Source organism: Candoia aspera, chromosome 1 (genome assembly GCF_035149785.1).
Source record: "Candoia aspera isolate rCanAsp1 chromosome 1, rCanAsp1.hap2, whole genome shotgun sequence".
Classification (NCBI taxonomy): domain Eukaryota; kingdom Metazoa; phylum Chordata; class Lepidosauria; order Squamata; family Boidae; genus Candoia; species Candoia aspera.
The window spans coordinates 262694766-262721700 of record NC_086153.1 but is presented as its reverse complement, the minus strand read 5'-3'; the positions used below and the strand labels follow the sequence as shown (position 1 = coordinate 262721700).

General features: G+C 39.4%; 1 protein-coding gene across 2 annotated transcripts; it reads left to right on the top strand.

Moving 5' to 3' along the window:
- FBXO3 (F-box protein 3) lies at positions 1-13434 on the top strand. Of its 2 annotated transcripts, none has more exons than XM_063289603.1 (11): positions 1-398; positions 2531-2620; positions 3361-3524; positions 5958-6072; positions 6213-6417; positions 7859-7904; positions 8579-8663; positions 9506-9628; positions 10417-10532; positions 10905-11095; positions 12484-13434. In XM_063289603.1, exons 1-11 carry the CDS (start codon positions 292-294, stop codon positions 12607-12609), a joined length of 1368 nt encoding a protein of 455 aa, XP_063145673.1. In that variant the 5' UTR covers positions 1-291; the 3' UTR covers positions 12610-13434. The 2 variants fall into 2 exon arrangements, with proteins under 2 accessions (XP_063145673.1, XP_063145674.1); XM_063289604.1 differs by having other exon boundaries at positions 6-189.
- Positions 13435-26935: the final 13501 nt, after the last annotated feature.

The window sequence follows — 26935 nt, the reverse complement described above, 5'->3', positions numbered from 1 at the left end:
AGCGCCGAAGGGAACAGTGGCACTCTCAGGAAGGTCAGGGGCTCCCGCACCGCAGGAAAGCCTGAAACCGAGGTTCCCAGCCTCTCTTCTCCCAGACCAGGCCTTTCAGCGCGAGCCTCCCTCCTTTCCACCTTGTTTTGATAACAAACCCGCGTGAGAAGGGAAGAAGCACGCGCCTCCCCGACGCAGGTAATAGGCTGTGGGCGGGCTTCCCTCAGCCTGACTCAATCAGAGCGAAGTAAGGGCGGAGCCTCCGGCCGGGAACGGAGAGCCAGCAGGGCAGGCGGCAAGATGGCGGCCATCGCTGAACAGGAGTTGCCGCCCCTCTGCCTGGAGCAACTGCCCACTGACCCGCTCTTGCTCATCCTAAGCTTCCTGGATTACAAGGACCTTATGAGGTGGGGCGCCGCCGGCAATGGGGAGCTACAGCCGAGGCCGGGACATGGTTGGCCCGCCCTTTCCTTTCCCCTGAAGCTCAAGCCATTGGAAAAGGAGGGGAAAGAAGGGCGGTGGTGTTTTCTCAGGAGATGGTGGGGGGAGAAGCGAGCGAAGTGGCTTCGCCTCCCCCCATGTATGGGGGTCGGAAGGCTTGGCTTATGGAGGGAGGGATATCTCGAGGGACTCCGGGCAGGCTGGAAATGGGGATCGGTGGCAAAAGGAGGGTGGTGTTTCCTTGAGGTCAAGCGAACTGGGGTAAATGGCTTTTCCGTGGGGCAGGAAGCTGGGCAGAGGCCTCGATGTGTGGAGAAGCATTTATTTCTGACGTTCTGGGCTGTTCTGCCTTGCAGAGCTTAAGACTTTCCTGCCAAGTCCCAGGGCATCAAAAACCCTCCAAGCACCTCCCTTTGCTGATGGACAGGTTTCTTTCATCAGGCTTGCATGTATCAACAGGTGGTTGCATTATGCACTGTTTTAAAACCGGCCTACCCTAGTGATACTCTCTTGCGGGGCATTAAAGGCTTTGCTGCAAAAGAAAAATCGATTCATAGAATTATTAGCGTGGGGATTGATCTTTCCACTGTAAGATGCAGCTGAAATTCCTGAACTTGATTCAGAAGAACAGGTTTAGTGCCAGGTCCTGATGTAACTTCCTATTGAAAAGTTTAAAATGAACCACCTTTTTTTATTTAAGGAAAAACATGATGATATCAGCTACTACAGTATATTGGAGAGAGGAAGAGCTGCTTAGGCTTTTTTTTTCCTACTGTGAGAATTGCTTCCCCCTCCACAATAGCAGGGGAACAACTTCCATTGAAATGTCCAGAAAAGAACAATTTAAGTTGGCATTCTCTGCCATATTCCTATCACATGCAGAGCATATTGAGACAGCTTAAATAGTGAAAAAGAAGTTAAAATAAAAATACATATCTTCCAGTTAATGTCTAGTGTTTATTTAAGGAAAGCAATGCCAAGAGAAATTGAAAGTGAGGTCCCTCAGTGGTTAGTTGGGCCAATAACTGACTTAATAGTGAATTGCATAGTGAACATCTGATCAAAATTATAGGATAAATGTTTTGACATTTCATTTCAACAGATTTTGATTTGTCAGTCTCTCTTTAAGCTTTCAATTAGTTGCTATGAGCTAATCTGACAGAATAAATTTCATAATTTAACTATGCACTGTATTAAAAGGACTACTTTTTTCAGTCCTGTGTCTCTCCGCACTTACCTGTAATAGTTAATCCCTTTCTAAAACTGTAAGAGAGAAAGAAATGTCTTTTGAAAGTTAAAACACTTGTGAAAGGAAGAACTGAAATGTGACTCTGGGTGACCAACAAAGTTTAAAAATCAATACAAAACCACAGCAAGGTAAAAGAATAAGAACAAAATAGAACAACCTAGAAGTGTCAATTGAGGAAACCAATCAATCAGAACATCACAAACTCTCCTGCCCTCCCAAGCTCAGGAAATAACTAGTTTTTAAGGGCCTTCCAAAAGGCCAGCAGGGTCACAGCCTGATAGTTCCTGCAATGGTGGTTTATTATTTCTAAATGTTAACGAGAACACTATACAGAGTGTTCCTTGAGTGTATAGCATGTATTCCATGCAGTGACAGAGTTTTGAATAAAATGTTTTAAGTTTGACATCTTTAGATTCCAATTTATAAATGGAAATTCACTAAGGGTTATATATTTGCATTATTTATTGAAAAGTAAGAAAGTAATGAATACAATTTCCAGTGGTTGGAAGGTGAGGTTTTTACCATTTTCTTTCTTTTCCAATGATTCTCATGGTTCCTTGTCATTCATTCCATCTATCCAGAACAACTGTGGCAAGTTCTTTAAAACATTGTATCCTGAAAGCTTAAAAGAAGGAAAATAAGTGAATTCAAATAAATGTACATCTACAGTTTCTACTTCTAAATAATTGAATGTGTGATCCTTTAAAAATATTAAAGATCTGCATAAAACATGTTAGTTTTAATTTCTAATGTAGGAGGTTTTCATCTCCATTCTCTACTGTGTAATACAAACTATCCTGGCATCATTATGACTGTAGACAAATTTAATCTGATACATCTGTATTGCAGTTGCTGTTTTGTAAGTCGTAGATTAAATCAACTTTCAGTCCATGATCCATTGTGGAAGAGGCATTGTAAGAAATACTGGCTTTTGTCTGAGTAAGTATGGATAGTATTTGATTTTTCATAAAATAAAAATGGCTTATAATTTTTATCCTATCCTAAGTTCATAACTGTAAGAAGGAAGAATGAGCCTTTGAAATTGCCTCTAGGTGTAACCATCTGAGTTACTTGGTATTACTACTTGAATTATTAGTAATTATTTATAAATATCTTTATAAATTATATCTATACTTACTGTAGTAGTTCATATTTAGATTGCACAGAGTTTTTGTTCTCTTTGTTATGTTAATTCCTTAAGCTCAGTATGGGTTGTAAGAGAATGAGTATGTATATGGAGAGAGAGTGAGATTTTAAAGTATTGAATTAAGAGTTGGGTTTTTGTTCATTTTCAGGTAGCTGGAAATGCTTCTAAATGTCAGTTTGACATAATATTTATTTTTCAAGAATAGCTTCTAAAATATTAATTGGTTCTTCTGCAGGTGTACTAGAGTAGCTCAAATTTGCCAAAGTAGAATAGGTGGTTTGGTGGTCAATAGATCTGGGCTGATCTCACTTATCTTTGTAAACTATGTTTCATTAATTAATGGAGTGTAGAAAGTTTTGAATTCAAAACATTTTGAGCAAGGAATAACCCATTTCAGGCTCAGATTAATGAATGTCAATTTTGAAATAGCTTTCTAATCTTATCTACAGTGTCAGTGTACATAATGTATAAATGTGGCATTTGTATTACCATTTTCTGCTTTTAAAATGTATGCGTATGTTTGATTTTTTAGAGCTGAGAAGTCTCGAAGAAATAAGAGCTGGAAAGCAATTTTCATAGATATGTATGCTGATTTAGGAAGATACATTCAGTATTATGCTACACTTAAAAAAGCCTGGGATGATTTGGAAAAATATTTGTTGCAGCATTGTCCTCGGATGATTAGTTCTTTGAAAGGTATTGTTAGTATATTTGACATTTTTCTTTCCAAATTTTGAACTTACCTTTGCCATTTTACATATAAGAAACTCAATAACAAATATTAGCAAGTGACCACTCTATATAAATACTGCAAAACAACAACAATAAATAAATGCTGCATGCTTAGTTTATTTGTTAAGCTGACAAATAAACAAAGCTGAGTGTTGTTTCAATCTCTTGTATGGAAGAAATGCTAATCCGATGGTTTGACATAAGGGTTTAGAATGGGAAGAGCTAAGAAAAAGAATGGTTCTGGTTATATCTTATAAAAAGTTGTTAAATATTAGATTTATAAACTTCAGAAGAGTATGGACAGAGTGTATGCCTTAGATGTCCCAGAATTTTTATCAACATTTACATGCCATTTAATATAGTGATTGGGATAGCTCCTGTGGTAACCCTTCTATTTAAAATTAACATTATTGATTCATTTATTGTGGAAGGTCTGTACAACATTGTAAATTGTGCCTATTTTTTCCCCAGGCCTGACCTGTGCTACTAATTTTGGGCTTTGATTAGAGATGGAATTTTGGGCTCTTTAGTGATCCAGATTTGAAGAGCAAAATGCAATTCAGAGTGCCCATGGGTTACACATAGCACCTGTCTGCAACATCTTAAACTAAATGCCTTTTTTCCAAGGATTGTGTGCCAGCTGCAGAGGGCAGCCACATGATCTCAGGAAAAGATGCAGTAGCTTTAAGATGTTTCCTACAGATATACAAATAAAATCATATTTTGCTCTTTAAATCTAGAGCTCTGTACTTCCCTAACAGAGTTTATTGTTTCTGTGTGGGTGTATTTACAGAAATTTGCCTCTTTTTAATATCCTAATTTCCCATTTTGCATGAAACCAAAATTGCTTGGTGGTTTGTTTGTTTTTTTAAGTAAAGAAATAAATATGATTTTCTAGCAACATAGTCAAAGTTTTTGGAGTTGCACTGTTTATAACAGTCCAATTTGAGTAGAGGAACTAAGAAGAAAAAACTGTTGAATTGCATGAGAAAATTTGGAAGATAGCTGCTGAGTGTTAAATGAAATTGGCAGCTGGTTTGGAGCGTAGTATTTAATTTCTTCAGAACTTTTTATCTATAGATCTGATCTTGGCAAACCACTAGTGAGTTTTTAAACACTGAAGCAGCAACCTTGATGTTTAAAATGTTTTCTTGGAAAAATTTTGAGACCCATTTTAGTATGTATTAGGACTGGAGTGGAGTAGGCAGAATTACTCCAAGGACTGAATCTACCTCAAAGGCTTTCAGTTTGCCTTTGAGCTTTAAAATAATTTGATCCTGTTTACACATAGTCCTCAGCTTACAACCACTCGTTCAGCAACCATTCAAAATTACAGTGGCGCTGTATGAGGGGGACTTACAACTAGTCCATGAAGTTGCAGCTGTCGTAACATCCCTGCAGTCACATGATCACCATTTGTGCCCTTCCCTGCTGGCTTCCCACAAGCAAAGTCAATGGGAGAGCCGGCAGGGAAAGCTGCAAGTCACTCCCATAAGTTGCTCTCGCTGCTTTTTCTCCCAAGGAGCCCCACTACTGGCCTGCCTGCGCCGCCCAGTGCCTGCCTGTTGCCTTCGCTGGCCTGCCTGCACTCCCCAGCACCTGCCTGCAGCCCTGGCCAGCCCACCCACACTCCCCAGCGCCTGTCTGCTGCCCATGCTGACCTGCCTGCACTCCACAGCACCCCCCCCCCCACAGCACCCTCCCCCCCACTTCTTATTTGGGACTCCCACCACTTCCCATTTAACAACCCTCATGGTCCTGGGGTTATGACGGCAGCAGGGACTGCCGAGATTGCTGTCACTAAGCGATGCAGTCACGTGACATCATGCTTTATTACTGCATCATTTAGCAATAGCAATCCCTATCCCAATTGCCATTGTAACCCAAGAACTACCTGTAGTTGCTTTGGAAGTAAAATAATTTATTGACTTCTAGTTGTTATTTTGTAGCAATGTGCAAAGCATTCCAAAGAGGTGTTCTGCAATGTTCAGGAGCACAAATGAAGCAATTCTCTTCAAATCATTCATGCAGCTGCAACTCCTTCAGTGTGAAGGGAAGCTGTAGTGCACATAAATACAGAGATAGCCTTAGAAGCTTCCATGTGAGTCTTTCCCAAGAAGCATCTGCTTTAAACATTTCAATAGAGATGCTCTGTTTATGCTCCCATAGGTTACAAAGCGCTTTGCTCAGCCTCATTGTTTTTTACACTATTATATAAGAAATATGTAAGAATATCCATTCTAGAAAGAGTAAATTCTGAAGATGAACCTAACACAATTGTCAGAATTGCTGACTTCCATGGGACTTGCTGAGCAGTTTAGCATTGGGTCTTAGATAGTTTCTTGTTTATATTGTGTGAAGTCATGTATGAAAACTTGTAACTTCTCAATATCACAGAGAGCGTTCAGGAAGACGATCTAGATGCTGTGGAGGCACAGATTGGTTGCAAATTACCTGATGATTATCGATGTTCATTTCGAATCCATAATGGTCAGAAGCTAGTTGTTCCAGGGTGAGATATTAAAATTAATTGTAATTGCTCTTTGGTAATTAATTACATACACAAGAATATGCATATTTTAAATATTTTTCTAAAATTATGTATGTTAATGTTCTTATAAGCATATTTTTAAACATTTTTTTTATACAAAGGTTGATGGGAAGCATGGCACTCTCCAATCACTATCGCTCTGAAGATTTGTTGGACATTGACACGGCAGCTGGGGGTTTTCAGCAGCGACTAGGACTGAAGCAATGCCTTCCCTTAACCTTTTGCATTCACACTGGATTGAGTCAGTATATGGCTCTGGAGAGCGTGGAGGGTCGCAATAATTATGAAATCTTCTACCAATGTCCAGTAAGAAAGACTTGTAAATAGATCTTTAGATAGCAATAATGCTGCAGTTCATGATATTGATGCAGTATATGATAGGCATAATCTGACTGTGTAGAATATTTGAAGTCAGCTGTTTTTTTCATCTGTGATCCCCCCCTTCCATCATTGGCAAAAGGTCACAGGAATGTTTAGAAGTTCTAACTGGTGGAGAGGAAACAAGTTTGAGTTGATAGCAAGGGCTCTAAGAAAAGTGAAAATTAATTAAGCTGTTGAAAGAAGACCTTTGCATCAAGAATCAACAGTCAGAGAAGCTGCTAGATGAGAACCTGTGAGTGGGAAATGAGCAGAAATAAAATACTGCATGGTGATTAGGAGTAGACTGACAAATTTGACTGCAAGTCACTGAAATGGAATGATAGCTGTAGTTTTTTTTCAGTATATTATTAAGAAAGTCCATACTTTTGGAAATGTTTGGATATATAAATAACTTGAAAAATTAATTCGTAGACTATTGAAACTGCTCTGCTGATTTTAAAAATATCAACACAAAGGTTTACCTGTAGTAATACATTGTTTGGCAATACAATAAAAAAGCAAACTATAGCGTCTTTTTATTGTGGTAAGACATGAAAGTCAGTTCTGTCATTTACATATCAGATTGTTCTTACAGCCCTGATAACATAGTAGGGTTTTTCTTAATGGTAGAAAAAATGTTCATTTATCATGTTCTTATATTTTGAATTTATTCAAGGTAAATTTCCAGTAACTTCTTTTTAAATAGAAATTGGAAATCACATCTGGTCTGCTTGCCATTACATCCTGTTTTTAGTTCCCCTAAAAGGAAGCTTTTTCCCACCTTGCACTCATTCCTGGAACATATTTGGACATTTATTTCAAACATACTGTAATGTAACTTCTGCATCTGTATAATACCAAAGCATTAATTTTCTTCTTGTAACTGATTGAATTTTGCATTAGTATTTTAAACTATAAATCCTGAAACTGAGTGTAAAGTTACATAAAATAGTACAACTCAGTAGCATATTCTAAATTAAAATATAACAGTGTTCTTTGCTTGTTTTAGGACTGAAACTTCATTGTAAAAAGCTGTATCCTAACAGAATATCTTAATTTGCTTTAAACTAGAATAACAATATTTAAAAAGTTACGAATTTAAAGACTTTAATTCATGTAATATTTATAGTTATTTTTCAAACTATGTTCTTGATAATATAATTTCAACAAAATTAAGTTTTCCAGTTTAGTTTGCTAAATTAGTACAAATGTGAGTAGGAAACAATCTATTTGCACAAAAGACATGTAATTTTTTTTTTAAACAGAGGACAGGACTAAAACTCTAGAGAATCTTGACAGAAATCTTACTGTTATCTATGTAGTACATGTCTTGCCTTTTAAAAATACATGTTTAGGATACAAATAACCTGTTTCTTTTTATTTGAAGGATCAAATGGCCCGTAATCCATCTGCAATTGATATGTTTATCACAGGTAAATATATTTTTGAAACTCTGATGGGGAAACATTTTCAGGGGGAGTAAAGGGAAGAAGCTAATTAGAATGATGAGCTACGTGTACATGCTTATTCTCAACAAATTCTCAACATATCTGATTTATTACTATGTGCCTTTCAGTTTATAGTAGCTTCCCTCCTAGTAAGTAAAGTGAGCCAACCACTGGATCAACTACAGATGAGAGGGATTATAGTCTAATATAACTGGAACTCATCTGATTGGAGAAAGTTGGTTTGCAGCTGTTTAAACACAGTGGGAGGAAATAAATTATATAGCTAATATATAATATAACATGTATTCCCTACCCTAAAACTTAGTCCAGGTTGTTATGAGCCTTTGGAAACTAACTACCAATCCATCTTTCTGCCCCAGTGATGTCTTTTACTGTGACATTCAAAAGCCTCATGATTCTGTACCTCCACATAAAGAGTGAGCTATTCAGTCTTTACTGTGTCATTCTGATGTTTATAAATTATAAATTAATATCATATCAGCTTAATCAGATACCTAATTTGTTTATAGTTGCCCTTGTACATCAAACAAGACAACATATTTATCCATTCCAGAGGTAGACCTGAGTTTTACAGCATTTCTAATCAATTGATTTTCTATTTTTTTCTTGTAAACTGTTTCTCCCTCTTCAACATTTAGGTAATTCTTATTTGGAATGGTTCACCTCCTATGTAAACAATGTAATAACAGGTGGCTATCCAATCATCCGAGACCAGATTTTCAGGTATTATAGTTTTAGTTTATAGTACAGTACTGTTACAATACAGTATGCAGTATTATACCGTATTGCAATTAAGGGAAACCAACTGAAACCTGTATAAATGTGAATATTGCTAGTATTACAGATAATGCATATGAAAAGGACAGAACAAAGGTTTTTGTACTACAGATTACAGAAATAAAGCCTCATAGTCTTCTAAAAGTTATTAATAACAGGTGCAAAACTATTGAGAGAAATATGTCTTACTGTGTTTATTTTTAAAAATGGTTCTAACATTCTTTAAAGAATATTAGAATCTTTTTTAATGAAAAAGCCATTTGTTATCACTTCTCCCTAATGCAAAAAAAAAAAAGGCAGGTTGTTAGGAAAAATATTTTTCTAATGTATTGTTTTATGCTAAACAAAGGTTATGCTAAACAAAGTTTTCTCAGATTTTGTCTAACCAATCTGCATTTATACAGGTTTGGTTAAAGTATAAAATATGAAAATATTATTTATTTACTTACTTACTTACTTACTTACTTACTGTCCCGCCTTTATTATTAAATCAAGGCAGCGAACATACCTAATACTCCTTCCTCCTCCTATTTTCCCCACAACAACAACCCTGTGAGGTGAGTTGGGCTGAGAGCGCGCGACTGGCCCAAAGTCATCAAGTGGCTTTCATGCCTCAGGCAGGACTAGAATTCACAGTCTCCTGGTTTCTAGCCTGGTGCCTTAACCACTGGACCAAACTGGCTCTCCTGTTTGGAGACATTTGGAAATGTTGGCTTTAATTTAATCTTTCAATATTTAGTTATTCCTTGAAATATCAGATAAGAAAATTTTACTTTTTCCTTTGGTAGATATGTTCATGAAAAAGACTGTGTAGCAAAAACAGGAGATATTACTGTCTCAGTTTCCACATCTTTCCTGCCTGAACTCAGTTCTGTACATCCGCCTCATTACTTCTTCACTTACAGAATCAGGTAAGAATAGTAAAACCATGTTACTCAATTTACCAGTATGCTGCTACATGTTTGTTTAATCACTAACAATATTTTAAAATATTTAAAGTACAAGTAGTTTTAAACATAATAGAAAAAAATGTGCAAATATTGATTTCTACAGGAGCCCTTTGAGAACCCAAAGCAATTTTTTTGGATTGTTTTGCAATGTAGAACATAGACCTTTGTCTGAAAACTATTCCAATAATAATCACAAGTGTCAGATTTGTTTCCTTGGTGTACTATTTCTTACACTTTTTACTTGCTTTTCCTATACAGTCAAACTTACGTATCTTTCTCCATAGGAAAATGTTGCATTATTGCCCCTTGTAATATATGATTATGTAATATGGTTCTACAAATATCACAGCCAGTTATCACAGAATGTTCATGATAGGAAACATATGGCTATCTTCTGGCTATTTCATTAATATATTTTTCTTAGATGATACTTTTTAGGCTTTTCTTTAAAAAAAATGCTCCGTGCTTTTTTACTGTATCATTGGAGAATATGATGTGATGCTGTATATATGAAAAGTGGAATACCTGCTGTTTATTTTCTCCTTTTTAAAAAATGGTTATTTCTTTTTTTAAATGCATTCCTTTTCTTGCATTGCATTCATAAGCCGACACGTAATGTATAAGTTCTGCTTCCTTTACTAAAATATTTCCACCAGAACCCCAAAATTAATATTTCTGGGCAATGTTATGTGCTGCTATGCTATGTAAGTGACATGTTTCTAAAAGGAGTGTTTTGTGTAATTTATTAGAATTGAGATGTCCAAAGATGCACTTCCAGAGAAGGCTTGTCAATTAGACAGCCGGTATTGGAGAATAACAAATGCCAAAGGTGATGTGGAGGAGGTTCAGGGTCCTGGAGTAGTAGGTAAGGGATATTATTTCAAAATGTTGACCACGTGAAGAAATGGTTAGTTACTTTGCTCAAAATAATGAAGATGTTTGATTAAATTGGCCATTGAGTTTAAAGGAAAAAACATAAGCAGCTGTGGTACCTCTGTCCAGAATTTATTTCACACTCTGTACATCCATATTCAGATTAAATTTAAATTTCAGTATTCTGATTGTCATATAGCTACCAGGAGATCCATAAAAGGTCCATGACATCTTATTTTTTTCAAAATAAATATAAGCTATTGAATCACATTTTTAAGTAATTCATATTTACTCCTAAGATATAATTTGGCCTTAATTTAGATGTACTTGATTCTAAAGTTCTCTGATCATTTTATTTCTGCAGGAGAATTTCCAATAATTAGTCCTGGTCGAGTCTATGAGTATACTAGTTGTACTACATTTGCTACTACATCAGGATACATGGAAGGATACTATACATTCCACTGTCTGTACTACAAAGATAGATTTTTTAATGTTACCATTCCTAGATTTCACATGGTTTGCCCAACATTCAAAGTATCCATAGCACGTATGGTAAGTTGAAGCAACTGGATTTAGGCAATAATTTTTAAATATGGTTCCTAAACTAGTAGACTTGTATTTTTAAAATAGTATTCTTTTTGCATAAAAATGATCAAGCACGGCTATGTCCTATATGAACAGACTTCTCATTGCTTTCATCAAACTCACCTCCACCCTTCCTGTTCCATCAGAGGATGGTCATAGTTCGATACAATTCATAGCTTTTAGAAACAATGAGTCATAATCTTTGAATACTTTGTTCAACAATCTAGCTTGCTTTCTGATACTAAATGTGAGTTAAACATACAGGGTGGAAGATCTTTAAGGGCTATGTAATTTCTTTTAAAAATATTTAGAATTCCGTAAGATGAACTTTAGATAAAGGATTAATATATAATTACAATGCTATTTATATGATTAGTAACTGAATTAAATATTTTTTTGACAGAAGGATTACTTTGGACTACATTGCTAGTAACAATTATTGTTTATATTAATTTAGGTACTCTATAATGGTATAAATGAAAAAGAAGCAGATCTTGTCTTGATATACTGTGTTTAAAAAATTTGTTAACATCATTCTCCACAAATTATTCAGGGTAGGGTTCATTAAGCATTTAGAAGCATTCCAAGAAAACAATAAAAGATACAGTGTTTTAATAAAAACAATGTGGGTAAATATTTCATTCATTGAACCTTATACAAAACTTGAATTAGCTGATTTAAAACACAGAATACTAGATTTAGATTCAATTTCATATCCTATTCTGTCAAGAATTCATGTTTTGTTTCTATTTACTTGCATGGCCTACTTAACAATGCTGCAGTGCCCACTGATTTAGTCATTTTACATAATTGACTATGAAACATTGTACATAACTGAGTAGTGATTTCTAGTACATTTTTCAACAGTTCTGTAAATTAGTTTGTTTAGTATATCTATTAAAAACAAATGTTCTGTTTAGATTTATTCTTTGATAAGTAGAGTATGACAGTAGTGAGAATTTAGCCAGCCAATTGTGAAAACAAGATGAAATAAGATATCACAAAAAGCAAAAATGAGATGTTAATGTATTAACTTCTTTATGGTTCCGTTTTTGCATTTTTATTGAGATGGTAACATAAGCATTAGAGAGCCAGTTTGGGAGACTATGAGTTCTACGTACAAAGCCAGCTGGGTGATCTTGAGCCAGTCAATCTTTCTCAGCCCTAAGAAGGAAGCAATGGCAAACCACTTCTGAAAACCTTGCCAGAACTGCAAGGACTACTCCAGGCAGTCAGCAGGAGTCAACACTGACTCAAAGGCACCAAATAAATAAATAAAAAGCTTTATCAGTCTTAGAGTGGTTTTGCAAAGAAACTGAAAATCTGAATTATGTTGCTTCTTTTCTTGTGTTTAGGAAACCAACCATAATGATTGTGCTATGGATGAGGATGAAGACTCAACGGATACAGACGAATATGAAGATAGACACAGAATTCTAGACATTCCCATTCCTTCTGGGCGTTGTCCACGTCAGACCTGATCAAACGTTTAAAATAATGTTTGGGGTTCTGTGGATAGATGATTGTATATGTGTGTATGTATGCACACACATACATATATATAAATATACACACCTGTGTGTGTATGTATCTGATAAATAAATAAAAAATATTTCACAGCGGAGCAACTAATATGAATGCTGGTACTGGTTCTGGCTTGTACCTGATCAGGTATACAAAAAAGATTTTTATCTTTTATTTGTTTTTGAAGATGAATTTGTGAGGTAAAGATGGAAATGCAGTAGCATGGGAAGCTTTATTATTCCAAAAAACTTTACATTTGGGAGTGCTTTAGTACTGTACATATAAAAGTTATTTAAATGTAGAATGGTGCTTGGTATTCTTTTTTATATAAAACTGTAATGGCAAATAAAATAGTAATAATAGGCATGCCATTTTTGCAACAGTTTTGTATTGTTACCTCTGTCATAAGTGAATGAAATATTTGAAGTTTATATCTATAACCTTTAGGTTAAATTGGGTATTCTTGTATGTGTTAAAATTAGGATATATAGCAGGAAACTAAAATGATTAGAAAAAAGCTGGTCATGTTTTTAATCCTGCATTCATTCTCTGATAATATATAAGTCTTCTGCAGCTTTTCTTCACTTTGGTTGAGCTGGCCCAGATTATGAAATGTTTGCCTCCTGAAATGTGGGATGTACCATCTTGCCTATTGCATTTTCTCATCTATTATATAATATAAATATGTAAAGAGTTTGTTTTCCATCCTTCAAATGCCGTTTATCTATTGTAATAAGTAATTAGAATTTTGATTTAAAGATAAACCTTCTGTCTTTCCTGAATGATATATGGATTTTTATAATTTCTAAAAACAAACCATTTGAGAATTAGTCATAGCTGAGAATCTGCGTCAAGAGTTTTATGTGTAGTTATTGGATAGTTGGAATGCAACATTAATACAACCTTGTGCCATTATAAAATACTGAAAAGATACAGGAAAAATGAAGTAGTGGAAACATACTTTCAAGCTGCAATTGTTTATAATTACCTGGAAGTTAGTTATAATATAATTGACTTCAGTAAAGCTTTTGCATAGACACGTAATACGATTGAATGTCAAACCCTTAATAGTGGGAAATCTGTACAGACCCCAGTTTCAGATTTGAGGTAGATGGAAGTAAATTGCCATGCCATGGAATTAAAAGAACTACGAACTATCTTTTGTTTGAAGATAGGAAAAAGTTAGCTTCCCTAAGAAATTGGAAAAGCAATGTAGTATAAAAGGACCAAGGTTATCATTCACTTAAAAGAGTAATTAGATAAGAATGTGTAGGATAAAAATTCATAATTAGAAATTTCTTCATAACTTTTTTTTGTATCAGCTGAATTAGTTGTTAGTCATTCTTCTATTTACTGAAGCCAAAATTAAACCTTAAGACAATAATCCTAAAAGTTTAATGTAAAATGTTTTGGGGAAATTGAGGGAGGAAACTGTTTGTACCCGAGGCTTCTAGCCCATTTCTTTCAGGAGGGCTGGAGCAAACTTTTAATGGCCAAAGTACACTTAACGTTTTTGTACAGATGAAGGCAGTGGTGATTGTGTAAAATGAATGGGGCTATATCGTGCATAGTGATAGAGCCAAGATTTGGGTGGTTTCTTCCCTTAAAATTACATGTGGCATGTAATTTTATACTTCAAGGTCTTTAAAGACTCTGTTAAGCCTAATGTAAGACTTACACTACAGTTCCTTTTTGCACTCAAAAAGGAAATCTGGGAGAGTACCAAAAAATTGGTTTGTATGTACAAGTGCCCCTAGGGCTTAGGGTTGATTATTACAGCAGGGTATTTTCTATGATGCTGTCGCATAGCTTCTAGCCTAGTGCTTCATTTGTGTACAAGACACTTTTAGACTTACTGGGCTTGTACTATTATTGCTAGTATAGATTAAAAAATTATTAAGAGTATTGATTATGAATATTTTATTTATTTATTTGTTTATTTATTTTTCAAATTTCTATCACCGCCCATCTCTCCCAAAAAGGGGAATACTTGAAGTCATACTCTCTCCTCCAAGTATGTTGCCTTACAAGTTGCCATTATATCACATACAGCTCAATATTCTGTTCTGGTGCAAAATAGCATTATTAAATATATTACCTTGCTTGTATTTGATGATATGGTTCTTACATTGGAGCTATGTGCTTGACATTGCTCAATTAATTTATTACATGGTTTTTTCCACTGTCCATTTCTATGCAACTCAAGGTGTTTTACAAAAAAAATGAGGAAATCTATATAATAAAAACAGGAACAAACTATCTAAAAGGCAGCCTGCATACAATTAGGCCCCAGATCCTCAACAGAACAGCTAGGTCTTAAGTGATCTGTGAAAAATGAGATTTGGCGCATTCCATAATTCAGGGGGCAAGGTGTTCTACAGCATGGGGACAACCACAGAAAAGGCATGTTGTCTTCCTTAACCTCCCATGGGATGGAGACTCAGTCTCTTCTGCAGGAAGGCACAAGGTGGGCCAGATCTTGATGGGAGAGACAGCTACAAGATATCTGGAAGCCAAGCTATATGGGGTTTTACGGGTGACAACCAGAACTCTGAATTGGATCCAGAAATAAATCAGCAGCCATTGCCATGACTAGTATAGCTGTTCTTAGGCTATATTGTAACTGCTCCCTCCTTTTAGCAGATTGACTGCTGCACTTCCAGTCATCTTCTAAGGCACCCCCATGTAGAGTACACTGCAGTAGCTTAATTGAGGTGACAAATATGAATCTCCATAGTTGGGACTTCCTAATCTTATCACACAATAGGCAAAGCGCCCGGCTACAGCTTTCACCTCCTATTCCAACTGGAGCTGCAAGTCTAGGACTCCCAAACTGTGGACTTCCTTAAGGGGGAGTGTGACGTCACCAATAGTTAAAGCTGGAATCAGGATAGAGCCAGATCTATCACTGATAAACCACCACTCTGTCTTGCAAGAATTTAATCTGAGCTTACTTGGATACATCTAGGCCCTGCAGCCTCCAAACACCATGTCAGGATTTTGATTATATCCCTGGCTCAGCCTGGGCTGACAATGTGTAGTTGAGTATCATCAGCATATGGATGATACCTCAGTCCAAACAATGATCTTTCCTGATAGCTTCATGTAGATGTTGAATAGCATAAGGGAGCGGGCCTGCAGTGTCCCCCCATTGGATCATCCACTAAATCATTCTTCCCTCAGCTGAAGGCACCTGCTAAGGAAGATGTGGAACTGCTGCAGAACTGTGTCTCCCCAATTCTCATTGGTACTCCAGAAGGGTACCATGATTAATGGTATTGAATGCCACTAAAGGTCTAATACGACTGAAGGATACATTTCACCCAGAATCTAAGAAAGATGACCTATCACAGTAACTAATGCTGTTTCCTTCCCTTGAACAGGCCTGAAACCTGCCAGGAAAGGATCCATTTCCTTCTGTTCCTTTGCAACTGAAGCCCTGCCACCTTTTCTTACCCAAGAATTTGGAGATGGCTATTAGTTTGCTTATTTGTTGGTTAGGTTTATATTCCACTTTACCTTCAGGACTTCATGCTCTCTAAATGACTGTTCGAGAAACTGCCTCTTTTAAAAGGGATGTACCACTGCTTTGATCCAGCCTGTAGGTGACAGAGTCAATGCCAAAGAGGGCCCTACAAATACAGAAGAATCAGATCACTTTGCAAGATGTTGCCCAAGTCACTTTACTAGACCTTGTCCAAGTGGAATCCAGTTCTGAGCAAATGCAAGTGAAGGAGTAAAATAAATTCCTGAACCAAGACCTCCGAACTACCAAGGCCCCTGAACTCAAGTATAGTCAGGACCAGAAATATTGAAACAAGGATAACTGTTTTGGCATTTGGCCTCTGTACACCACCACATTGAAGTTGAAAGGAAACACACCCAGATGGGAGCGAAGTCAGGACCTTCAGCTGTAATTCAAGGGGTCTGACAAAAGTGGAGCACTAACCATTCAGGAAGTACAGCCAGTGGCATACACACACACCCATCAGTGGCTCATAAGTAATGGAACAAACCAACATCATTACAAACATAAGGATCACCTTTAATACCTGGATGAAAATCCTTTACAGTCAATGACTGCCTGAAGTCTGGAACCCATGGACATGACCAAATGCTGAGTTTCCTCCCTCAAGATGCTTTGCCAGGCCTTTACTGCAGCTGCCTTCAGCTGCTGCTGGTTTGTGGGTCTTTCTGCCTTCAGTCTTGTCTTCAGTAAGTGAAAAGCATGCTTTATTGGATTGAGATCAGGTGACTGACATGGCCATTGAAGAACATCCCACTTCTTTGTCTTGAGAAACTCTTGGGTAGCTTTTGCTGTATGTTTTGGGTCATTATCCACCTGCAATATGAAGCAGCATTTGGCTGAATCTGAGCAGAAAGTCTAACCCTATACACTTCAGAATTCATCCTGCTGCTTTTATCAGCAGTCAGGTCATCAATAAATACCAGTGACCCAGTTCCACTGGCAGCCATCCATGCCCATGCCATAACACTGCCTCCACCATGTTTGACAGATGATGTGGTATGGTTTTGATCTTGAGCTGTTCCTTTCCTTCTCCAGTTTTCTCTTCCCATCATTCTGGTGCAAGTTAATCTTGGTTTCATCAGTCCAACGAATCTTATTCCAGAACTGGGCAGGCTTTTTTAGGTGTTTGCTGGCAAAGTCTAATCTGGCCTTTCTGTTCTTGAGCGTTATCAGTGGTTTGCACCTTGTTGTGAAGCCTCTGTATTTACATTCATAAAGCCGTCTCTTGACTGTAGATGTTGACAATGACATGCCTACCTCCGCAAGAGCATTCTTGACCTGGCTAGATGTTTTGAAAGGGTTCCTCTTCACCATGAGCAGAATTCTGCGGCCATCCACTTTAGTTGTCTTCCATGGTCTTCCAGGCCTTTTGCTGTTGCTGAGCTTGCCAGTTAATTTTTTTCAGGACGTTCCAAACTGTTATATTGGCCACTCCCAATGTTTTTGCTATCTCTCTGATGGGTTTATTTTGTTTTCTCAGTCTAATGATGGCCTCCTTCACTCGCATGGACACCTCTTTGGACCTCATGTTGAGAGCTCCAGTGAACAGCTACCAAATGCAAATGTAACACTCAGAACCACCTCCCAGCCTTTTATCTGCTTGATTGGTCATGGGATACCCAGGAAACAGGGCATACCTGGCCATGTGGCTGTTTGTCAGCCATTCGTTCCATTACTTATGAGCCACCAACGATGGGGGGGTGTATGCCACTGGCTGTACTTCCTGAATGGTTAGTGCCCCACTTTTGTCAGACCCCTTGAATTACAGCTGAAAGTCCTGACTTCACTCCCATCTGAGTGTGTTTCCTTTCAACTTCAGTGTGGTGATGTAGAGAAGCCAAATGCCAAAACAGTTATCCTTGTTCCAATATTTCTGGTCCTGAGTGTAAGCCTCCTTAATAGCTTGCTTAGGCATTTGCAGATGCTGGCTCATGAGTTCTTAAATCAGCACTTATATTTTTAATCTGGCACCAGGAAGTAACTAACAAAAGCTGATTTGTGCCAACCTCCATGTTATTAACTGTATTCGAGGTATAAGCAGAAAATCTAACCCATGTTATCAAAAATAAGATGATTGGCATTTCACATCATTACTGGTCAGCATTTATTATACAACTACATAAAGGTTGGTTGTACCCTCCTTCAGTGGGCAGAACTTTGTGGTCTGTCCCCAGCACTGTTCAGATAAACTTGGCTCAAGCAGATCATGTGGTCTCCACTTGCAAATTGGATCATAGGGAATTTTCCCCCATCACACGTGATTTTTAATCTGCAAAGAACCCTCACAAATATCACACAGCAGCCAGCAGGAGCTTATTCATTCTTGCTTTTCCCTAGAAAATGAAACAAGCCTACTGATGCAGTGAAGTAAGCAAATATTGCCACTTTTATTACTGTATAGTATACTCCATGGATATGTAACAATGAATTATTGCATTCATTCTTTGTTTCATTTCTCAAATGTCCTGGATAAATCAAGGAGCTTATCTGGATCTGGAGTGGATGGGGACAATCTCATCCAGTGCCCTTGTTGCTTTCAAGTTCCAGAGGTCAGTGAAATGCATGCTTGAACTGCCCACAATATCAGTGCAAAACTTCCCAAGCACCTTAGAACACCCAGGTGCCGGGTGCTGGACATTCTTAACCATGTCGTCAACCCTGTGGAGTTTCAGTGTGCTGAAAATGTCTACGGGAACCAGAAATGGCCTGAACAAGCAAAATATTGATGACAATGTTCTCCATCACCAACTCCTATTATATCTGCTCCAAAGAGGGCTTTTTGTAAATGCAACACAGTGAAAGAAGTGATAGCAAAAGACAGGAGGGTTACAAAAGGAAGACAAGTCCCTGGTCCCTGGAGATGTTGCCCTGGGAAGTGAGGATGGCCCCCTCTGTCCTTGTGTTCAGACCCTAGTTTGTCCTGGCGCCTCTTGTTTATTTCATGTTTCTTTTTGTTTCGATTTTATATTATGGTTTTACGTGTGTATACTGGTTGTCTTCAGCAAAGGATCGTTACTTTGTCATGGTGCTGGAGCTTGAGCACCTCAATGATGCCATGAGCTAAACCGTGAAGGGCCACCCAAGACGGGAAGGTCATGACAGAGAGGTCAGACTAAATGCGATCCCTGGGGAAGGTAATGGCAACCCACCCCAGTATTCTTGCCGTGAAAACTAAATGGATCAGTACAACCAGAGATATGTCGGTATACCATCGGAAGATGAGACCCCCAGGTCGGAAGATGGTCAAAATGCTACTGGGGAGGAACAGAGGATGAGCTCAACTAGCCCCAGACGTGATGACACAGCTAGCTCAAAGCCGAAAGGACGGCTAGCGGCCGACGGTGCTGGTGGTGAACGGCGAATCCGATGTTCTAAGGATCAACACACCATTGGAACCTGGAATATAAGATCTATGAGCCAGGGCAAATTGGATGTGGTTATTGGTGAGATGTCAAGATTAAAGATCGACATTTTGGGAGTCAGTGAACTGAAATGGACTGGAATGGGCCACTTCACATCAGATGACCACCAGATCTACTACTGTGGACAAGAGGACCACAGAAGAAATGGAGTAGCCTTCATAATTAATAGTAAAGTGGCTAAAGCAGTGCTTGGATACAACCCAAAAAATGACAGAATGATCTCAATTCGAATTCAGGGCAAGCCATCTAACATCACAGTGATCCAAATATACGCCCCAACCACAAATGCTGAAGAAGCTGAAATAGAGCAGTTCTATGAGGATCTGCAGCACCTACTGGACAACACGCCTAAAAGAGATGTTATTTTCATCACAGGAGACTGGAATGCTAAGGTGGGCAGTCAAATGACACCTGGAATTACAGGTAAGTAGAGAACAAAATGAAGCAGGACATAGGCTGATAGAATTTTGCCAAGACAACTCAATGTGCATAACAAACACTCTCTTCCAGCAACCTAAGAGACGGCTTTATACATGGACTTCACCAGATGGACAACATCGAAATCAGATTGACTACATCCTTTGCAGCCAAAGGTGGCGGTCATCTATACAGTCGGTAAAAACAAGACCTGGAGCTGACTGTAGTTCAGATCACAAACTTCTTTTTGCACAATTTAGGATCAGACTAAAGAGATTAGGGAAGACCCACAGATCAGCTAGATATGAGCTCACTAATATTCCTCAGGAATATGCAGTGGAGGTGAAGAATAGATTTAAGGGACTGGACTTAGTAGATAGGGTCCCGGAAGAACTCTGGACAGAAGTTGGCAGCATTGTTCAGGAGGAGGCAACAAAATACATCCCAAAGAAAGAGAAAACCAAGAAGGCAAAATGGCTGTCTGCTGAGACACTAGAAGTAGCCCAAGAAAGAAGGAAATCAAAAGGCAACAGTGATAGGGGGAGATATGCCCAATTAAATGCAAAATTCCAGAGGTTAGCCAGAAGAGATAAGGAATTATTTTTAAACAAGCAATGCGTGGAAGTGGAAGAAGACAATAGAATAGGAAGGACAAGAGACCTCTTCCAGAAAATTAGAAACATTGGAGGTAAATTCCAGGCAAAAATGGGCATGATCAAAAACAAAGATGGCAAGGACCTAACAGAAGAAGAAGAGATCAAGAAAAGGTGGCAAGAATATACAGAAGACCTGTATAGCAAGGATAACAATATCGGGGATAGCTTTGACAGTGTGGTCAGTGAGCTAGAGCCAGACATCCTGAAGAGTGAGGTTGAGTGGGCCTTAAGAAGCATTGCTAATAACAAGGCAGCAGGAGACGACGACATCCCAGCTGAACTGTTCCAAATCTTGCAAGATGATGCTGTCAAGGTAATGCATGCTATATGCCAGCAAATTTGGAAAACACAAGAATGGCCATCAGATTGGAAAAAATCAACTTATATCCCCATACCAAAAAAGGGAAACACTAAAGACTGTTCAAACTATCGAACAGTGGCACTCATCTCACATGCCAGTAAGGTAATGCTCAAGATCCTGCAAGGTAGACTTCAGCAGTTCATGGAGCGAGAATTGCCAGATGTACAAGCTGGGTTTAGAAAAGGCAGAGGAACTAGGGACCAAATTGCCAATATCCACTGGATAGTGGAAAAAGCCAGGGAGTTTCAGAAAAACATCTATTTCTGTTTTATTGACTATTCTAAAGCCTTTGACTGTGTGGACCATAACAAATTGTGGCAAGTTCTTAGTGGTATGGGGATACCAAGTCATCTTGTCTGCCTCCTGAAGAATCTGTATAACGACCAAGTAGCAACAGTAAGAACAGACCATGGAACAACGGACTGGTTTAAGATTGGGAAAGGAGTACGGCAGGGCTGTATACTCTCACCCTACCTATTCAACTTGTATGCAGAACACATCATGCGACAAGCTGGCCTTGAGGAATCCAAGGCTGGAGTTAAAATCTCTGGAAGAAACATTAACAATCTCAGATATGCAGATGATACCACTTTGATGGCTGAAAGCGAAGAGGAACTGAGGAGCCTTATGATGAAGGTGAAAGAAGAAAGTGCAAAAGCTGGCTTGCAGCTAAACCTCAAAAAAACCAAGATTATGGCAACCAGCTTGATTGATAACTGGCAAATAGAGGGAGAAAATGTAGAAGCAGTGAAAGACTTTGTATTTCTAGGTGCAAAGATTACTGCAGATGCTGACTGCAGTCAGGAAATCAGAAGACGCTTAATCCTTGGGAGAAGAGCAATGACAAATCTCGATAAAATAGTTAAGAGCAGAGACATCACACTGACAACAAAGGTCCGCATCGTTAAAGCAATGGTGTTCCCCGTAGTAACATATGGCTGCGAGAGCTGGACCATAAGGAAGGCTGAGCAAAGGAAGATCGATGCTTTTGAACTGTGGTGTTGGAGGAAAATTCTGAGAGTGCCTTGGACTGCAAGAAGATCAAACCAGTCCATCCTCCAGGAAATAAAGCCAGACTGCTCACTTGAGGGAATGGTATTAAAGGCAAAACTGAAATACTTTGGCCACATAATGAGAAGACAGGACACCCTGGAGAAGATGCTGATGCTAGGGAGAGTGGGAGGCAAAAGGAAGAGGGGCCGACCAAGGGCAAGGTGGATGGATGATATTCTAGAGGTGACGGACTCGTCCCTGGGGGAGCTGGGGATGTTGACGACCGACGGGAAACTCTGGCGTGGGCTGGTCCATGAAGTCACGAAGAGTCGGAAGCGACTAAACGAATAAACAACAACAACAATACTGGTTGTGTCATTTGCCGCCTTGTCCTAGTTCGGTGGGATAGCTTTTAAGTAGAGTAAGTAAGTAAGTGAAATAAGAAAAATCTCCCAGGGGAGCCAGGTGCAAAACCCAGAGATCTCACAGAATTCAGAAGTGCAAACATCTATCACCATAATTTCCCAGGGGTGGGGGTTGATGTGGTTCCCCAGTTTCCAATTGTGACAGTGTTCCAATGTCTGGAGTACATTAGAAGTATGTGGAATATCGTTTTGCTGGTTGCAGAAATAGTCCAACTGCTGATAAATGTAGGTGGAGTCTCTCCTTTCCCCCTTTTTATTGAGAGGATTGACCCAGGATAGTGCTGAGGCTGACAGGAGATTTCCCTAATTCTCTACCGAGGGAAGGCCAACACCAGCTCTTGCTCCCTCCGGCTTTCTTTCTCTCTTTCTTTCTTTCTCTTTCTTTCTTCGCTTTTTGGCCGCTCAAAACAGGCTGACAGTTGCTTTGCCGCAGACCGACAGAAGGGAACCGAAGGCGGAGCCTGCTGGTGCCCCATGAGCGAAGGGAGCCGCTCAAGGTTAGCGGGATTGCGTCTAAGCGGCGCGGTGCGGCGCAGCTTCGAAGCGGCAGTCCGGGTGAGCGACGGTTGGTGGGGTGCAGGTTCGCGTGGCCCTCAGGGCCGATTCGTTCGGTCGCGAAAGGAGCTTGCCGCCAATCTCTTTCTAAGTCCGGCTGCATGTGGGAAGGGGCATCCGCAGAGCAGTTTGTGGGGCGCGCTTGCTGCTGCGGGTGGAGGCGAAAGGAAAGCGCTCAGAGGGAGAAGCCGGCCAATTTTACAGGCGCTGGGCTCGTTGCGATGCTTCGGGGCTGTATTTGCCGGGCTGAAAGCTAACGGGGCAAGGCCCGGTCCGGAGGGGCCTTTTACATCGGCAAAAACGGGCCCTTGTGCCTTTAGCTGCGGGATTAGAAATGGCACCTGCAGCGTTTGGATAGGAATGCTTCGTGTTTTGCCTTAAGTGCTGGTCACTGCGTGGAAGGAGAATCTGAGAGGATACGGTTACATTTTAGATGCCTGTCCTCCCGGTTTTCTGATGAGCAGGACGCCCTTCAGAAGCGTTTAGCCTTCTTCCTGACCAGAGGCTCTTTCTTATCTATCTATCTATCTATCTATCTATCAAATTTATCACCCTTTAGTTGGGATTGGTTTCCGGAAGCAGGCTTTAAATGTAATGTGCAGCCTTGCTGCATTTGGTGACCCTTTATTTCTACAAACATATATAAAATGTTCATGATTTTATAATTAAGAGACAAAAACAATGCAATGATCATACAGTTAAATTATCATCATCATCATCATCATCACCATCATCATAAGAAGAAAAAAATAAGATTCATATTACAAGACCCAGTGAGGAATATTAATATAGAACAAGCTCGGTCCTTTAGTATGTTATTAAATCTAGACCAGTGTTCCACCTTTCCATTTCTACAGCATAAGGATATTTCAAAGAGTGGCAGAGATCTCTTGAATCCACTCTTTAACATCTAATGTCTTTTTTTTTTCTGCCTATATAAGATATCTGGGGACTCTTCTGTTGTTTTCACCAAGAGACACACTGAATTTTTGCCCTGCGTGTACCACTGAAGGACAATAGGCCTACAGAATGTCCTCTCCTGGAGGAGGTCTTGCCTCTTTGCATGGATCTGCCTTCCTAAATGGTGCTGACTATGACTTGACTAATTCTTTATATTATGGGCTGAAATTATATCTAGCCAGGAACACAGAAATTAATGTTTGTTCTCTCTTCGGAGCCTTACTGCTAGATAGAGGATGCTCCATCTTGTAGTCAGTCACTCCTCAACATATCTTTAAAAAAACTATATATTCTCACTCGTTCTCTTTTTTTCCTTCCTTGTCAGCAGAGAATTGAAGTCCCCACCACCACCATCACCCCTAACAGAATTGTAGGCCACATGAAGTACTCCTGTCCAATTTTGTATACAGATCTTTTGGACCGTTTTAACAAACTAGAACACAGCCAGTTAAAAGTAATAATTAAAAGGACTTCGATTTAGCTTATGTGTATTATATGCATGTGTGTACAGCCTTACTATCAAAGTTATCTGCTATTTGAGTGATGAAAAGGTGAGAAAGGAATCCCTCTTAATTAAATTGCTAAATAGTAGTGCAGTCCTTCTATAGCAGGGGTCCCCAACCCCCGGGCCACGGACCGGTACCGGTCCATGGCCTGTTAGGAACCAGGCCACACAGCAGGAGGTGAGCAGTGAGTGAGTGAATTTACAGCCTGAGTATTTACAGCTGCTCCCCATAGCTTGCGTTACCGCCTGAGCTCCGCCTCCTGTCAGAGAAAGCAAGCCCATTGGCTGCTATCTCCAAACGTCGAGAAGAAAAAAGAATAAAAGGCCGGGGAAAAAGAAGAAGTGCTTGAATCATCCCAAAACCACCCCCCACCCCCCAGTCCGTGGAAAAATTGTCTTCCACGAAACCAGTCCCTGGTGCCAAAAAGGTTGAGAACCGCTGTTCTATAGGAGCTGAATGTCTGAAACTGTGGCCAAATGAGGTCAGTGTCTCCTTAGTCTTTTCACTAGAGTAAGATCTACACCACTGATTGCCTGCTTAGTTTATAACCATTATTTCTAAATTTGCATCTACACCTATGAATTTGTGGGCAGAATTTTTGATGAAAATAAGTACCCTCTTTTTCAATAGAGACACCTCTACTTTTCTGCTAATGCATGAACGGTTAGTCTATCCTGGGCACGGGGACTGGAGGACAATTCTGTAGTGGATCCGTAACTCTTATACCGTTCTGACTTGATGCACTGAATATAACAAGTGCAAGACAACTTCCTTTCTATCCACTCCCTCCCCTTACAATTAATGAAACAGGTAGGCAAATCCTCAGCAGCCCCTGACACATCCCTTTCCCCCAGTCACAGCTCACAGAACATTGCTAGTGCAAACTCTCCATTTGTAGAGTTTCCACAGATGATGATGTAAATGGTGTCCCAGCAATAGATCCTTCTTTCCAGTAGCAGAGGGCACTCATCTTGCATTCAGGGGATGTCATGTGTAAGGATGGCGAGCAGCATTTCTTGGTTTTCTGAAGACATTCCAAACATATCTCCTTAATTGCTTGTTCCTCCCTCTTTCGATGGGAGTAAGAGTTTGTTAGGATTGATGTCCTAACAGCCAGGAAACACACTGAGACAAGGAACTGGTCTCTAATATTTATTGCTAGTACTTAACAGGAATCCTAACAAACTGAAGAAGCGTGGGAAAACCCAGACATATAAACCCCAAGGGTTAAGGTGGTCCCAATCTGTGTCTCTTTGAATGGCTGACCAATTCCTCAGTGCTACGCATGCGCTTGACAGTCTGGATGGGAGCCCCCTGCTCGCCATCCTTACTCATGACAGGGGCCCTTTAGCTAGTTCTGGCTAGTTTAAATTGTACTCTAAATATAGTACCTTTGTTAATACCCTGTTAACAGAATGAGGAGGCAATGAGGTATATTACTGAAGTTTTCAGCAAAGAAATATGTGGATCTCATGTACAAGCACATTCCGTTGCAAGGTGCAAGAAATTTTCCTTGTATGTAATCATTGTGCAGGCAGATCAATAAGGCAGAGAAGATGTTGATTAGGTCTCATTACCTTAGTCATACCCATGCCACATGTAGCATTTCCTGCTAATGATAAGGACATTACCACTCAGTTTTGGCATGCTTATGCTATTCTATACAAGGTCGGATCTCTTACCTTGCAGGCCAATATATTGTCGTTTACATCCCACCTTCCACAAAATCAGGATGCTGGGTTATTGCAACTGTTGGTATTGGCTCTGAAACACAGAAGCTGGAGCTATGGCAACTTCTTTACCCTCCCTTTTTCCTAGTTTTTCCCCAAACTACATTTAACTTCCAACCATGCAGAGTACTTGTTGGGCTGTTTTTCCATGAGTTTTTAATTGTGATGTGTGTGTGTGTGTGTGTGTGTGTGTATTCATTCATTCCTGTCTTTCTGCAAATTCAGAATTCTGTTGAGCATACTGGTGCTCCCTAACCCTACACTGAAGCCAAAACCGCTTAGAGCACAATCCAATGCATTCCTAAGCCAAAGTTGAACTGAATGGGTCTTATAGCCAGCTAAGTAATATTGTAGCCTTAATATTTATGCTAAAGGATGAAACCAGTTATTAATAGGTAATTTCATGCAAACTAAAGAATACCTGTCAGCTATGCCGACTGAGAACTATGGGAAAACACCAGACTGGGAAAGGCAACTTTAGTTATCTGGTTTCTGGTGATAGATTTTAATGGGCAAAACAGTGCATGGAGGAATCCCTTCCACAAAGCATATTGCCTTGCTACATGATGCATGGGATGCAAAGGTTTGGGTCCGCTGGCTCCCATGAAGGCTGTCTGAACCTTCCAGGCACAATCCTGCTGCATCCTTAGGGAATGCTTCATCATGAATGCTGCCACCACCCACTTTATTCTGGACAAATTCCTCTCCAGGCAAGTGGCAGTCTTTCTT

Bases quoted from the DNA above. Each gene is read 5' to 3' on its own strand.
- FBXO3 (XM_063289603.1), top strand. From the start codon at position 292: ATGGCGGCCATCGCTGAACAGGAGTTGCCGCCCCTCTGCCTGGAGCAA. The intron at 7,905-8,578 runs GTAAATATATTT...TTCAACATTTAG, and splicing joins AATTGATATGTTTATCACAG to GTAATTCTTATTTGGAATGG. The intron at 11,096-12,483 runs GTAAGTTGAAGC...TCTTGTGTTTAG, and splicing joins AAGTATCCATAGCACGTATG to GAAACCAACCATAATGATTG.